The sequence below is a fragment of the Kogia breviceps genome, chromosome 3 (assembly GCF_026419965.1).
Source record: "Kogia breviceps isolate mKogBre1 chromosome 3, mKogBre1 haplotype 1, whole genome shotgun sequence".
In the NCBI taxonomy this organism is placed as follows: domain Eukaryota; kingdom Metazoa; phylum Chordata; class Mammalia; order Artiodactyla; family Physeteridae; genus Kogia; species Kogia breviceps.
In genome coordinates, this window is record NC_081312.1 from 156,779,318 (window position 1) to 156,794,170 (window position 14,853).

The window sequence follows — 14,853 nt, forward strand, 5'->3', positions numbered from 1 at the left end:
AAGAAAGATTATAACTCGCTGAGGGCTCAGATGATGGTTCGCATTTTTTAGCAATAAAGTGCTTAAATTAAGGTATGTACATAGTTTTTTTTAGACATAATGCTATTGCACACTTAATAGATTACAGTATATTGGAAACGTAACTTACGTATGCACTGGGAAACCAAAAACTTCGTGTGACTTGCTTTATTGCGATACTCACTTTACTCCAGTGTCTGGAACCGAACCCACTGTATCTCTGAGGTCTGCCTATAATGGATAGGATATATCTCCCCCCACCCCCATGCAGGCTACAGCCTAGGCAGAGTCAAGGCCTAAAAGTGTTAAACTCCAATGGAGGAGGATTGGAGTAAGTATTACCAGGGAAGGAACAAAATATTCTTTAAGGTTGAAATTCTACCAGTTTTTCCTAATACCGAGTTTATATTCACCATTACACTTCTACTGTCTTTCTAAAAAGGGAAGCTCCAGGAAAATAATGCTAAAATCTCTCTTCTGTACAGAAAAGCTACAGTTCCACACTAAGAGGAATGCCAGCTTCCTTAAAGAATGGAATCATCAGTGACCAAGAGTTACTTCCCAGGAGAAATTCATTAATATTAAAAGTAAAGCCAGACCCCCCTGAGCAGAGCGACAGCCAGGACAGGGGTGCGGAGCAGTACTTCCGAGAGTGGTTCTCCAAGCCGGCCGACCTGCACGGGGTGATTCTGCCACTTCTCTCCGGAATGCACATCAAACTGTGGAAACTCTGCTACTTCCGCTGGGTCCCCGAGGCCCAGATCCAGCGTGGGGGCTTCATCACAGCCTTCCACAAGGTCTCCCTGCTGGCGGACGAGGTGGACGTGCTGAGCAGGGCGCTGCGGCAGCCCCAGGGCAGCCCCCCGGAAGCCCCCTGCCCCGAGCTGGTCCAGAGCAGGCTGTACTTCCACGCTGGCGACCCACACGACGCCCCGGGGACACCGGACTTCCTCTCCTCCTCATTCCCGTTTTCCCCAGTGGGCAATCTGTGCAGACGGAGCATTTCAGGGACACCACTAGCCAAGTTTTTAAGTGGGGCCAAAATATGGTTATCTACTGAGACACTAGCAAATGAAGACTGAAGCGGGGTGGCTCTCTGAACGTCCTGCGGGAGCGAGAGACCTTCTCCTCTGAAGTAAAACTGCTGGCCGAGGCGTTTGAAGCTCTAATCGTTCTATACGTAAGAATAACAGTTGAAATTTGCACTAATAATTTAAAACATGTTGAATTATGCTTCCTTCACAATATTTTTAAAAGATAGGCATAACTTTTGTTATTTATGTCCTCTTTCTATCATTCTAGGTCTGGCTCATTTTTAGATCATTTGCAGGCAGACATTCCCACGATCTTATTACTGTGGTCAAACTAATCAGGTTTTGTCTGCGACATTTATTGTGTCTACTTCCATTTTTCCAATCACCTCCTAAAGATTCCCTGATCCTCCGTTGGATTAGCAGCCCAGAGAAGCAGACATCAGGAGAGTTAAGAAATTTGTGTTTAGTATATTTGCAGGAAGCATCCAGTAAACCCCCAGTGGGCGTTAGTAGGTATTTGTGTATTTATCTGGTCACCTTCTATTATCTCCAGTTGAGCTCACCTGAGAGTTGTGTGTTCTCACACTGTAATTTATTTTAGATCACTTTGGGACCGTAGACCACTGTGTTTTAAAATCATGAGTTTCCTTAGTACTAACTTTAAAATGATATGCACTGTTGACTTTAAAAGTATTTGCTATAGGTAATTAATTAAATTTAGAAGTGCCTTTGACATTAAGATATGAAGAACAGAGAGTAAAACAGAATTTGTTTCTTAAATTAGGGTGTCAAAGTCCCACTGCACATTGGAAAGAGGCTGGTCACATTCAGCATCGTACTGACAGCCAGGCGTCCCCAGAGGCACACATCCCTCTGAGAGTCACTGAACACAGTGGGTCTGAGGCAGGGTCCGGGTCGGTGCAGCAGCATCACTGACACCCACCCTCGAAGTAGAGGCCTCGTCAGAGTCCAGTGGGGAGCACTCCCAGGGGCACTTTCCCTTGGAAATCAGTGATGAGGTCTTACGTCAGGTCACCTGAGTGCTCAGTGCTTAGGAAGGGAGGACAGGAGAGTAACAAAGGACTTCTCTCAAAATACTGCCACTGTGACAAATGGTGAGAGCACCCCGCCCCACCCAACCTGTGACAGGTGTTCAGAGGTGCAGACAGAGGTGTGCTCTCGTCTCAAATTCCCGTTTTCAGGTTGTGTCACAAGAGCCAAGCCAAAGCTGTGGGCCAGAGGTGGAGCTTACTGTGGCCATGCTGGTCACAGCCTCCCTGACATCCCTCACTTCTGTGTAAGAGATGGATGTCTTCAGTGTGGCTGTTATTTAGGGTTTCTTAAACTGCCATCTTAAGCTTTTTAAAAAACGTTTATAGTAAAGTATCTAGTTAGCTTATGTCCTTTTCTAAAACAAGTTTTTTCAAAACAGTGTGTTTTACCTTTATATGTAACAAATAGATGTTTCTATTTGAATTATTTGCCTTTTAAAAATGGTTGGATAATGTCTCTGAACTTTCAGGAACAGAAGTTCCTATGCAGTCTTAGGAAATCCAATCGTGTGGATAAACCCAGTGTTTTGCCAACTTGTCTAGAAAGTTAAGGGCTTTCTTAGTTTATATAAATAGCACTGTTGCCATTGAACATTTTAAAGTCCTTGACTGGAAACCAACTCTGGTCCCCTGAAAACCCCACAGCATATTCTGCCACTGGAAGTGTAATAATTCTTCCTTTTTCATTAGGCTGCTTTTTTATTATTACAAATTGTTCTAAATTTGTTATTGTTGTTTGGGGGGTTGAGCATTTACTTCTTTATAGCTTTCTTCCCTCTCACATTTATTCTAACCCTTTTAGTAATTTTTTTGGTTAACTTGCAAGTTTAAAAATGATTAGGTACTATTAATACTGTTTTAAAAATAGAAAATGTGCATATTTTTGTACGATAATCAAATGTAGTAAAATAGTTTTTTGTTTTATTTTTGCTGAACAGTTGTTATATAATGATTATTGTGCCACAATTTTATCGTGCATAATATGAAAAACAACTATTACAGCCTTGAGTCCTGGCCCCTGCAGAGCTTCCTGGCACGGAGAACGTGTGGGGACAGAGTCTGAATGTGGTTCTGGACGCGGACACAGAGCCTGTGCTGACAGAGGGCCACACAGGTGTCAGGCAGCTCCGGACTCACTAGGATTGGACTTAAAGGTGTACCATGTCTTACTGTTGTTTTGTGATGGAAACCAAAAATTTCTAACTTTATTTAAGAAAGTATATTAATTTGTGCTAACAGAGGGTGAAAACTATTCAACGCGTCCTTCAACAAAATCTGCTTGCTGTAGCAGTAACCTCAAGCAGTTAAAACTTGATTTTGAGAGAAAATGAAAACCTTTGTGCCTAAAATTGACTATGACTCGGGTTAAAGTAGGATGTGCAGGAAGGTGAGAGATCCTGCTTTTCAGCAGTGGTGAATGTGAAGGAAGTGTTGACTGCTAATAAAATTTCCACAGGAATTGTTGCCTTTGTTGTCAATACGAATCCCCTGCGAGAACACAGAGCATCAAGAAGCAAGGGTGTTTTCTTCAGCCGTGCTTGTGTGTCGTCCACCCGACGCTCTGCCTGCTGTAAAGCAAGGCAGAGAGCAGTAACATTTCTAACCTCAGTTCACAACTGGCTGTTGTCACGGCCATGTGGGTTCATGGACCAGTCTCTAACTTGTCCTTCCATTTAACAAATTAAAAAGCTGGGGAGTACCATTTCCTTAAGAAGGTCTTGGAACTAGTCTCTGGGAGTGGGAGCCTGGCCCGCCACGCCTGGGCCTACCGTTCTGATAAACCCCTTCCTGCGTCCACCTTCCCCAGCCCAAGGCTCTTCCGACAGTGACGGGCAGCCCGGTACTTGCACACCTTGGAGATACTGCAGGTCAGTTCCAGAGCCCCACAATAAAGCGAGTATCTCGATAAGGCAAGTCACGTGAATTTGCTGGCTTTCCAGTGCATATAAAAGTTGTATTTCCACTATACTGTAGTCTTTTAAGTGTGCAGTAGTAGCATTATGTCTAAAAAAAGTGTTCTTACCTTGAAGTATTTTAAAATACTGTCCTGCTAAAATATACTAACCATCATCTCAGCCTTCAGCAAGTCCATAACAAATATAATGATGATGAAGAAGTTTAAAATATTGTGAGAATTACCCAAATGTGACCCACAGACCTGAAGTGAGCAAATACTGCTGGAAAAATGGTGCCAATAGACTTGCTCGACACAGGGCTGCCCCAGACCTTCGATTTATACAAACGCAGTATCTGCAAAACACAATAAAATGAGATCTGTATGTATACAGAAAATTGCCTCTAGTCATTAGGGATGTTCCCAAGGAGAAGGACGAAAAGGGACAACTGCCTTTGATAACAACTGTCCCTCTCTTTAGTGACACAGACCCAACGAGAGCAAGAACTGACAGAAATAATAAGGAAGTTAATGAGAATTTGTTTCTTAATTCCTAAAGAAATCATAGTTTCATCTGTTTATGCCCTTCTTGGATAATCATAAAACAAGAATTTTAGCAGCCAAATGTGTAAAGGCAGTATAGAAAAACATAGATAAATTAAGGAATCTCCATTTCCAACATACTTTTTAGAAAGAAACATTGTGTATGCTCCTTTTATAAAAGACCCAAAGCTGTGAATCATCTCCTTTTGCGGGGGTTTCCAGCTTTCCTGTAAGTCAGATGCATCTAGCTCCTGAAACGGCCACCAAGGTGGTTTTGACCTTTTTAAAAGTTCATTACCTGCTGTGTGGAATCAGTGAGTGTGCTGAAGCCAATACCAAGGTTTGTGATACACAGACACTGTACAGTGATGAGTCCTTACACTGCCAGGTTTATTACGACAACAACAAAATAAAAATTAAATAAGATGTAGTGACACTTGATGCTTCTGATGCTCTGAGATGCTCCCAAGCCCACAGCTCTCAGTTGGGGCCCCTGCTCTTGGCTCCGACTGCAGCCACGTGGCAGACCTCCACGTCCGCCCCCAGCCGGTGCAGCTCATCCAGCCAGATCATCTGCTTTTGCGAAAGACGGTCACTGGGGCCCTTCACTTCCACCAGCTGGGAGACAGAAGGGTCATTCAGGTAAGCTACAGTCCTTTCCACTGACAACTATTTAGATGGCTTATCCTCTATGCTGCTGTACTTACATATGTATAGCAACTAAACATACACATATGAAATTCAATGAGAAAGTTTCCTTTTCTGTAGAAACCAGACAGTTCAGAGAAGTAGGAAATCGATTCGTAATACAGCAGTTGAAAAATAGTTTTAAAGCACACACTGCACTGTTACTCTCCTGTTTAACACCCCTCAATCACTTTTTGTCAGGTCTGCAATTAAACCCAAACTTCTTGCCATGACCTACAAAACTGTGTAATCTGGCACCTGCCAACCACACCAAAGGCTTCCTCTCAGTTCCCAAGACAGACAACATCTGCCCAACCAAAGGGCAGACATTCATCACACTTGCTGTTCCCACCACCTAGGACATGTCTCCCTGTTCTTCACGTGTCTGACGTCTTCTCCTTCCGTGCTCAGCTAAAATTCATATCTAAGAAGGGTCCTTCCTATGCACTTCATGGTGTTCATCAAGAGATAAAACTGCTCATTACATATCAGCTCCGTGAAAGCATCACTGTCAGTTTTGTCCACTGCAGATCACCAAAATTCAAAACACAGCAATAAAAACTATCCAAAATGAAGATAGAAAAAAAATTTTTAATGAAGAGAGCATTTCAGCAACCTAAGACTAGTTTAATTAGAGTCCCCAAAGGGAAGAAGACGGAGAAAAATATTTGAAGAAATAATGGCCAAAATTTTTTTTAATTTGATGGAAACTAAACCCAAAGATCCAAGAAGCTCAGTGAACCCCAAGCACAGAACCATAAAGAACATGACACTAAGAAACATCATAACTAAATTGCATAATCAGTGAAAAAATGAATCTCTTAAAAGCAGCCAGAATTTTTAAAAGCCAGAGGAGAAAGACTTCTGATTTCTCGTTGAAAACAATACAAGCTAGACAACAGTGGACCAATATTTTAAGGTATTGAAAAAAAACTGTCAACAGAATTCTTTGCCCAGAAAAATATATCTTGCAAAAACAAAGACTTAAAATCTTAAAATATCAATATATGAAACCTAAATAATTCATTACTAGCAGACCTCCATTTGCAGAAATGTTAAAGGAAGTTCTTCAGTCAAGAAGAGAATGATAGTACATGGAAATCTGGATCTATATAAAGGAATAACAAACAGAATTTGTATCTACATGAGTAAATATAAAGACTCAGTCAACTGCAGAAAGCAAAAATAATGTGCCACAGGGTTTATAACATGTCGAGGTATAATGTAAGAACACAGCACAAAGGCTGGGAGAGGAGATATAAAAATATACTGTTATGTGCATAAAAATATACTGTTGTTATGTGCATGATAAATGAAGATCCCATGTGCCGTGGAGCAGCTAAGCCCGTTTGCTACAACTACTGAGCCTGTGCTCTAGAGCCTGTGAGCCACAGCTACTGAGCCCAAGTGCTGCAACTACTGAAGCCCTCACACCTAGAGCCCATGCTCCACAACAGGAGGCCACCGCAGTAAGAAGCCTGCACACTTTAACAAAGAGTAGCCCCCACTTGCCACAACTAGAGAAAGCCCACACGCAGCGATGAAGACCCAATGCAGCCAAAAGTAAATTTAAAAAAGAAATAAATTTATAAGTGCATCCTTAAAAAAAAAAACAAAAATAGATAACAGGTTTAAAGCCAAACATGAATAATATTAAATGTAAATGTTCCAAATACCCAATTAAAAGGCAGAGGTTGTCAAATTAGATTAAAAAGTAAGACCCAGGTAAATGCTGCCTACAAGAATATATAAGAAACTCAAATATAAAGAAAAAATACGTTAAATGTAAGAGAACAGAAAAAGTATCACATTAACACTAACCAAAAAAAAGCTGGAGTGGCTATATATCAGTTCAACTTCAGAGCAAAGAACCCAGGAATAAAGGAAGGTCATTTCATAATGATAAAGAGTTCAATTCATCAAGAAGACATGACAACCCTAGGTTTATACATCGAATAATATATGAAGCAAACATTGATATAATTGCAAGGGCGAAAGAACCAAATCCACAATTACAGTCAGAGACGTCATATGACACTGGAAGCATGATTCATTAAAGAACAGATTAGTTTGTGACTTTGTCAAAAAGGATTTGTACCAGAGGTTTTTTTTTTTTTCATCTCAAAATTCAATAATAAGGAAGGCACCAGCCTGTGATGGGCAGCAGGGTGAGGCAAAGGAGGCATCCAGCCTACAACACATGAGGAAGTGCTCCCTCCTGGAGCTTAGAAAACAGCTCCCAACCACCCTGGCCTCCTGGTGCTCACACCTGCAAAATCTCCACCCTTGAGTGTGGACTTGCTGCTAACAGTGGACACAGCAAAAGCAATGGAACTTCACTGCCAAGATCAGCTGCTAAGAGACTGACTACCGTCTTGCTCACACCCTGGCCCTTCTCACTCACCTGCTCGGATGAAATACGCTGCCATCGGGGGAGCTGCCTGCAGAGAGGCCCACATGCCAGCACCGAGGGCACCTCTGCCAACAGCCACTAAACGACCCCAGCCCTCAGTCCAGCAGCCTTCAAGGGATTCGGCCTTGTCAACCACCATGCTAGAAATGCCTAGATTGTGGCCTTTGATTAGGTTGATCATTAAAGTTACCAACATGACATTCCATTCTGGCTCAACTGACCTTAACGTGGTGACTTTGGGAGCTCCACACCACCAGGTCAGGGAGGCCGCCTCGGCAGTGTCGGAAGTCCACGGCCAGGCGCCGGCACACACCACTGAGGATGGGGCCCCCCAGGCAGGACACAAGATCCTGGACATGAAACACAGGGACAGTCAGCCCTCCCCTGGGACGGAGACCCTGAAGCCCCCCCAGTGACTGTGAGATGGGGCAGGGACTCCATGTGTCATTCAGCAGAGATGCGTCCAGGAACACCAAGTGCCCTTCTGCTGCTTGTGCTGGGGCTCCAAAGCCAGGGGCTAAAATGCCCCCCGGCAAGCTCTGGGGACCACTTCTCCTTGGGTCAGTTACCAAGCTTCTGCCCGGTCAGGAACATCCGGGGAGCAGCTAAGGAAGAGGGAATTGGGGGTAAGCACTCAGGAATGTGACAGTGATGACCCTCAGAGGCCAGCAGTCACAGGACAGGGATGGTGTCCGCCCTCCAGGGGCCACAGGCCAGGCCAAGGGAAGCTGCCAACCAAATGGGCAGAAGGCATAACTGAGGCTTGTTCATGCTTGTGATTGTTCCTTCAGTAACACAGGCCTGTGGGCTGGGGTACCACACGTACACGTACGTGTGTGCGTGCATATATACCCACACACATACACGTGCATGTAGGCATACATGTGTGTGTCCTGTTACAGTTGCCAAAAGGACACCCCGCCTCAAGGATTCCTGCCTGCAGACCGTCACCTGGGCTTGCTGAAGCGAAGCAAAGCGATCCCAGCTGACAAGGGAGGCCACCCTGCCTTCCTGGGCCTGCCACGCAGCTGCCACCCAGGCCCGCAGGCTCTCCGCGGGGGCACCGTGAATCTGCCGCAGCCGGGCCTCGATGGCTGGTGCTCTGCTGGCGAAGAAGCTGTCCGTGCAGAGGTCCAGCGGGGCCGCCTGTGTACAGGGAAAATAAGCTCACTCTGTGCCTGGGGAGGCCGGAGTCATGAGAGGAGTCAAGATCAAATTTGGAAACTGGCCAATCTGATGAAGTTGATGCGTTCTTTTTCTCAAAAGATATGTAAAAATTACCTAAGTAATCTGATATAAAAGCAACCTACTACCCTGGGTTTTTTAGAGTAATAATTTACAAAAGGAGCTTTTAGGTTAAACTGGTGGAACTCTTAGCCGGCACATGTGACAAAGCATGTGAGAGCACCTGGGCCCACCAGGGTGAAGCCGAAGAAACTTACACTGAAAGTTTCAAACAATGATTCCAGTAAAGCAGGCTTAAAGTTTAAAACTTAACATATTACATTTTAAATTGTATGAATCACATTTTAAAATTAAAAGCTATCCTTATGGTGGAATTAGCACCAGGATCCAAAAGAGGGGCAGGTTTCTGATGGCTGCAGAGGCGGGGCACCCAGGCGGGAGTGACTCACGCACGTGCAGGAGTCTCTGCTGCCTGAAAACGTGCTGTGATTACCTGGTAGGCGTTTCTGAAGGCGTCTGGTACCCCGTCCATGAAGATGACATCCCATAGGAGGAGGCCGTACAGCGTGCTGAAGGTGGACCCTTCCCCGTGAATCCCTGAGACAAAGTCACACACACACAAGAAAAATCCATTTCTTCTGTTTTTTTAAAAACCACCACCATATCCTACTGCCTACTCAATTTGAAGAAAATAGCAAATATTTTACATTCAAATGCAAATGCTGTTTTTGTTCCACTCCTAGGTCATTTTTTTACATTATACTGCTATATACAGAAGCCTTGTTTAAAGGCAAAAAATCTTAGTGATCATGAGAAAATTCAAATGCACGTTTTGGAGCTAGAGTGGAAAAACCTAAGGAACACGTTTAAAAATAAATAAAAGCAGCTTCCCTCCTCGGGCTCTGGGGGTTCCATTCGGTGGGTTCGGAAGCGGGGGCACCCCCTGAGGGGCTCTGGGGCAGGGGGTCCCTCGGCCTCACTTGGAAAAGCCCTCTGGGAAGGAGTGTGAGCGCCCCGGGAGCCTGTGCCCTCTGACTCCATTCACCTCCTCTGCCCAGTACTCCTCTGCCTCGGCCTGGACACCGTGCCCAGTTTCTAAGACTCGGGGGTTTTACAGAAAGCTTCCGCGTCAGAGATCACTTAGTCCGGACGCCCCCTTCACCCCACATCCAGACCACACGATGGGGCGGTGACCTCAGAGAGGCCAGGCCCAGCCCCAGGCCTTGTGAACGACAGAGCAGGGTCTGCAGGGCCGGGGCCTCCCAGAGCGAGCCGAGCCCCACCGGGCCCCTCGGCGCACCTGACGCCTGCGCCCCCGAACGGGCTGCAGCATCTCTCCGGCCAGTGGGCCCCCAGGCATCACACACGGGGTCAGAGGCAGCACCGGTCCCTATCAAGGCCCACTGGAGGCAGCCCTGGCCCTCCTCCCCATCCAGGCTGCGCTGTGCGCCCCCTCAGCTGGCCTCTGCCCCGCAGGCTGTCCTCCGCTACCCACTCGGGCCGCCAGCTGAAGCCTCGCCCTGGGGCCCTGCATGCCTGCCGGGCCGGAAGGAGACAAGCCTGGCTCTCCACCCTCGACAGCAGCATCCCTGAACCCTGGGCCGTTGGCGTGCGCTGGTGCCGTTAAGTCCAATCATTTGGGGAGATCCTTCTGAGGAGCTCTGAAAGAGACTCCCCAGAGGGTCTGGGGTCGCCCTTACACCAAACCTCCTCCAGAGGAAAGACCCACAGCAGGGTTCTGCTCAGGCTCACTGCATCAACTTTAATAAAGGAAAAGAATATTTTATTAAAAAATTGATATTCCAGGGCTTCCCTGGTGGCGCAGTGGTTGAGAGTCTGCCTGCCGATGCAGGGGACACGGGTTCGTGCCCCGGTCCGGGAAGATCCCACATGCCGCGGAGCACCTAAGCCCGTGAGCCATGGCCGCTGGGCCTGCGCGTCCGGAGCCTGTGCTCCGCAACGGGAGAGGCCACGGCAGTGAGAGGCCCGCATACAGAAAAAAAAAAAAAAAAAAAAAAAAAAAAAATTGATATTCCAGAATCGGAACTGTCCATCTGTCTTTCAAGCTCATGGCTAAACTGAAAGCATTCGCTGCGTGCGGCTCACCCAGGGCCTGCTATTCCTCCCCTGACGCCGGGTTACAGGGCTCCCACCACCGCCGTAGGGACCGATCCTGCATTCTGTTCTTTTATTCCTAACCCTCCGTGTCTCCTGTATCTCTGTCCTGACTGGCGTGTGCACTTCGTCCTCAGTAGCATCACCTTCCTGGTAAGCGATACAGACGTCACACAGATTCATCTTAACCGTCACCTTGGACACACAGCAGAGATAGGCCCGTGTGTCACAAGGTCCCCTCCTGCGGGGTCGTTCTGTGTCCTCACTCATCCGAATGATCACATCACACGCCAGTGAAATGACGTCCTGATTTTCATATACGTGAAGATACCTGAGTGCTCTTCAACCTAGTGACCCTTCAGCGCAGACATGGGGGGTCTGGCCTGGACATGTGGACCGAACCCATGGGCCCCCTGGGAGTGACCACAGGAGCCAAGGTCTGGGGTCTGCTTCCAACATTAGCGGGGACGGCGGGTGGAGGAGGGCTGGGTGAAGCAGGGGGCGCGGGGAGCTCCGCACACCTCTCTGCTTTCCCATAAAGGCATGTTCCGCAGCTTCCATGACATTAATAACAAGTTATTTTTAAAAGAAGGCTAAAGCCCCGCCCCGTCCCAGTCCCTCCAAGGTAACTGCCCAGCCGTCGTCGTTGCCCTGATGGGCAGCTGCAACTTCCTCTGCAGTTCCCTCATGGCTTTTATGTTACTTTTCTATTCAGTACATTCACTAAGGACAGAGACTGACCAGTTCCTTTTACCAATTATAAGGCAAATTCTCACGGTCTTTTCTTTAGTCTGGCCTTAGACAAAGCACTGAATTTGCAGCTCCTTCTCTGAGGCCAAAATCGAAGAAAGGATGGAAGAAGGGAAGAGGGCTGACAGGGACACACACAAGCCGAGCCACCTCCAGTGGACGGGAGGGACAAGCAGACGATCTTAAGACAGCTCTGTGCTGCTCTCAGGTGACAACCCTCAGGACCCGGCGCAGGCCCCACACGTGTGGGCAGATGGGCGTGGCCCCTCCACTGTGTCTGGACACTGGTGCCTGGGCTGCTGACAGCATACAGGCCGTCGCACACGAGTCACCACTTGTCTTAGGTGTTTCTCAAATGGCCAGGCCCAACTCCCGAACGTGGACCCCTTGCCCTCGGCGTCTCCTGGCTGAGACCCGCATGCTGGGGACGTCCCCAGGATGGCCTGGGGGCCGGGAGGGGGGCTGGGGGCTGCTCCCAGCACTCAGAGGGGACAAAGGACACACAGGCTTGGGAGGAAGCGAGGGACAGGATCCAGGTCCAGGCCCATCCTGGCTGGCCTGCTGCATGGCCTCCCCGGCTGGGGATGCTTATCACCTCCCTGAGGTTCCAGTGCATCTGCCAGCCGTGGGGTCTCTCCCTCTGGCGCCTTCACCCCTGAGCAGCAGAGATGCCGGGTGCCCTCCCCAGCCCTCCTCCCCTCCCCTCGATGGCCAATGGGAGTCCTCGGCTCCCAGTTCCTGGAACCAGGCAGAATTAATTCCCACTTGGGCTCTACACGGTTCAGAAAACGGCTTCCGAGTGAAACCTACAAAGTCTGAACAAAGAGGATGCCAAGCAGCCCAGAAAGAAGAGAACCAGGGGCACCTGGTCCTGGTCCCTCTGCACATCTGGCCTGAGACACAGAGAGCATCTCATCAGCGGCTCAAAGAGCAAAGTCCCACTCACCCCTGAGGGGCCGCAGACCACCTGCCCTGCAGCCGTACACGCCCGTGCACACCCCCCACCCACACACAGTAGCCTGGTTCAGCGGGAACCAGCGGTGTTTCCTCTCTCCCGAGGTCACGTCTGTCATTTCACTGTGAGGCCTCAGCTCCCAGGAGATGCAGCAGAGTGGGCGCGGCTGGAAGGGAGGGTGATCGCTCCCGTTTCTTAGGAAGGAAGATGAGAAAAGCTCCAATTCTTACTGACATTTGCTCTCCTCCCTCGCATGGGCTGGAGAGCTCATTTTACAAGGAATTTGACCCACAACTCTTCTAACCATGTCTCTGGTCCCAGGCGTGACGTCCTATCAGGGCTCGGCCCTCCATCCCCTTAACGCCACCCACCCCCCCAGACTGCCGGCCCCTCTTGGAAGCAGCCTGGCCCTGGCTCCCCTCGTCTGACCAGCTGGCTATCGGCAGCATCTCGTGGTCCTCTGCCCCATCCTGTACCCCTGCCTGACACGAGCTCTGAGGGCAACCCGGCCTCCCTCGCTCCTCGCGTCCCCCCAGAAGGCGCCGCCCTCACGAGTGGCAGGTGCAGACACTGGCTGTGGGGCGGGACAACCACCCACTATGGCCACATGGCCCCTGCGTTACCCTGGTCGAAGCCACAGCGTCTGTAATGGGCCAGCGCCAGCTCCTCCACAGAGCACAGGACGGTGGCAGGGGCGGTCCCCCCGGCCTCCAGCACGAAGACAGACTTGCCAGGCCCAGGCTGCGGGCAGAGCCGGCCCGTGACAGTCACCTGCGGGGGGGTGGGGGTGGGGCGGGGGGAGGACCGCCATTAGCTTTCCTCCTGCTCCAGCCCTGTGCACCTGGCTCTGCTACCCCAAGGACACACTGTCCTCCGCCCCCAAAAGACCACCCATCCTCAGTGCGGTGCCAGGCCATGTGACCCGCACCTTGGTGCCCATGAGGACGCAGGTCACTGCCCGGCCCCCTGCTCTCTGGGGCCCTGACTGGGCAGGCAGACCCGGAAGGGCTGTGAGCTGCTGACTCAGGAGTTTACAGAGTCACAGCCCCTGCCGGCCCAGCCTCCCCACGCCCAGGTGAGGACGGGGGCGAGGCCAGGTCGCTGCCCACAGCAAGCCAGAGGGTCTTTGGAGTCGACAAGAAAAGCACGCTGAAAGCCTCTCTAAGGCTGTGTTCAGGAATAAAAACAAAAATGCACCCCAAGTGCCCCAAGAATATTTACTTACATGTTTGACGTCGTCCACAGTGACTTCTGGGAGCTGACGGAAGAGGTGTGCGTACTTCTGGCAGCTGGGAGAGGCCCGCAGGCGCACAGCCCTCTGATACAGCGAGAGGCGGTGGCCTGTCCGCACGTCCGGATCCGCCAGCCCTGCTGTGATGCACTTGATGGCCTAGCAAAGAGCACGGAACCTGTCAGGGTCCTGAAGTCCCCGTGCAGCATCCCCTCATTTCATGTGATGGGAAACCCCACTTTTAACTAATCATTCATTTTGCTAATTAGTGGTGGGCAAAGCAGCCCTTCCAGAGACAAGGACATTCCCTTAGGTCCCATGTCGAGCACAGAAGAAGCACAGACCCCAATGCAAATGTCTGGGGCACAAGCAGCCGTGCTCCCGACACTATGTCCTGGTCACACGTGTGGACATAGCCGATCTCAGCTGCCACACCCTCAGGGGACGGAGGAGGCTGGGGAGAGGGACCTGGTCTGGGGGGCGCTCGGGGCACCCAGGGGCTCGGAATGCAGAGCAGGCACCTCTAGGGCAGGAGCCCGGCCGCCTGACCACCTCCCAGTCCCAGGGAGCCTCATTTATAGGGAGAAGAATCTTAGGTTTGAAGGAGTTATGCATTTTCTAAGGTTATTCAGGGCTGGACAAATAAATAAAAATACTGAAAACTACATGGGAGACCACTTCACACCCACTAGGATGACTGTACTCAGAAAAATGGACAATAAAAAGTGTTGGCGGGCATATGGGAGAAATTGGAGCCCTCATGCTTTGCTGGCAACAATGGAAAAATGATCCAAATACTGTGGAAAACAGTTTGGCAGTTCCTCACAAAGTCATACATGGAATTACCACGTGACCCAGCAACCTCACGTCCAGGTACACGCCCACCACAACTGAAAGCAGAGTTTCAAACAGATATTTGTACACAGTAGTGCTATTCACAGCAGCCAAAAAGTGGAAACAACCCAAGTGTCCATCT

General features: G+C 49.2%; 2 protein-coding genes across 14 annotated transcripts in view; one reads left to right on the top strand and one right to left on the bottom strand.

The window, feature by feature from the left end:
- The window catches only part of MTMR10 (myotubularin related protein 10), a 45,107-nt gene extending 41,030 nt beyond the window's left edge, over positions 1-4,077 (top strand). For 2 of the 3 annotated variants that reach the window (XM_059057033.2, XM_059057028.2), the window contains one exon: positions 504-3,563. In XM_059057033.2, the coding sequence (XP_058913016.1) occupies positions 504-1,100 (597 nt within the window). In that variant the 3' untranslated portion in view covers positions 1,101-3,563. Of the gene's footprint in view, positions 1-503 lie in introns of all 3 variants that reach the window. The other variant, XR_010839866.1, reaches the window with a different exon arrangement.
- Positions 1-14,853, bottom strand: part of FAN1 (FANCD2 and FANCI associated nuclease 1) — a 48,824-nt gene that overhangs the window by 13,947 nt on the left and 20,024 nt on the right. For 4 of the 11 annotated variants that reach the window (XM_059057021.2, XM_067030087.1, XM_059057023.2 and 1 more), the window contains exons 9-14: positions 13,872-14,036; positions 13,270-13,417; positions 9,320-9,423; positions 8,593-8,787; positions 7,863-7,991; positions 4,911-5,159 (exon numbers count right to left, since the gene is read on the bottom strand). In XM_059057021.2, coding sequence (XP_058913004.1) covers positions 5,022-5,159; positions 7,863-7,991; positions 8,593-8,787; positions 9,320-9,423; positions 13,270-13,417; positions 13,872-14,036 — 879 coding nt within the window. In that variant the 3' untranslated portion in view covers positions 4,911-5,021. Of the gene's footprint in view, positions 1-3,276; positions 3,673-4,262; positions 4,355-4,910; positions 5,160-7,862; positions 7,992-8,592; positions 8,788-9,319; positions 9,424-13,269; positions 13,418-13,871; positions 14,037-14,853 lie in introns of those variants that run through there. The other 7 variants (XM_067030083.1, XM_067030082.1, XM_067030085.1 and 4 more) reach the window with 7 other exon arrangements.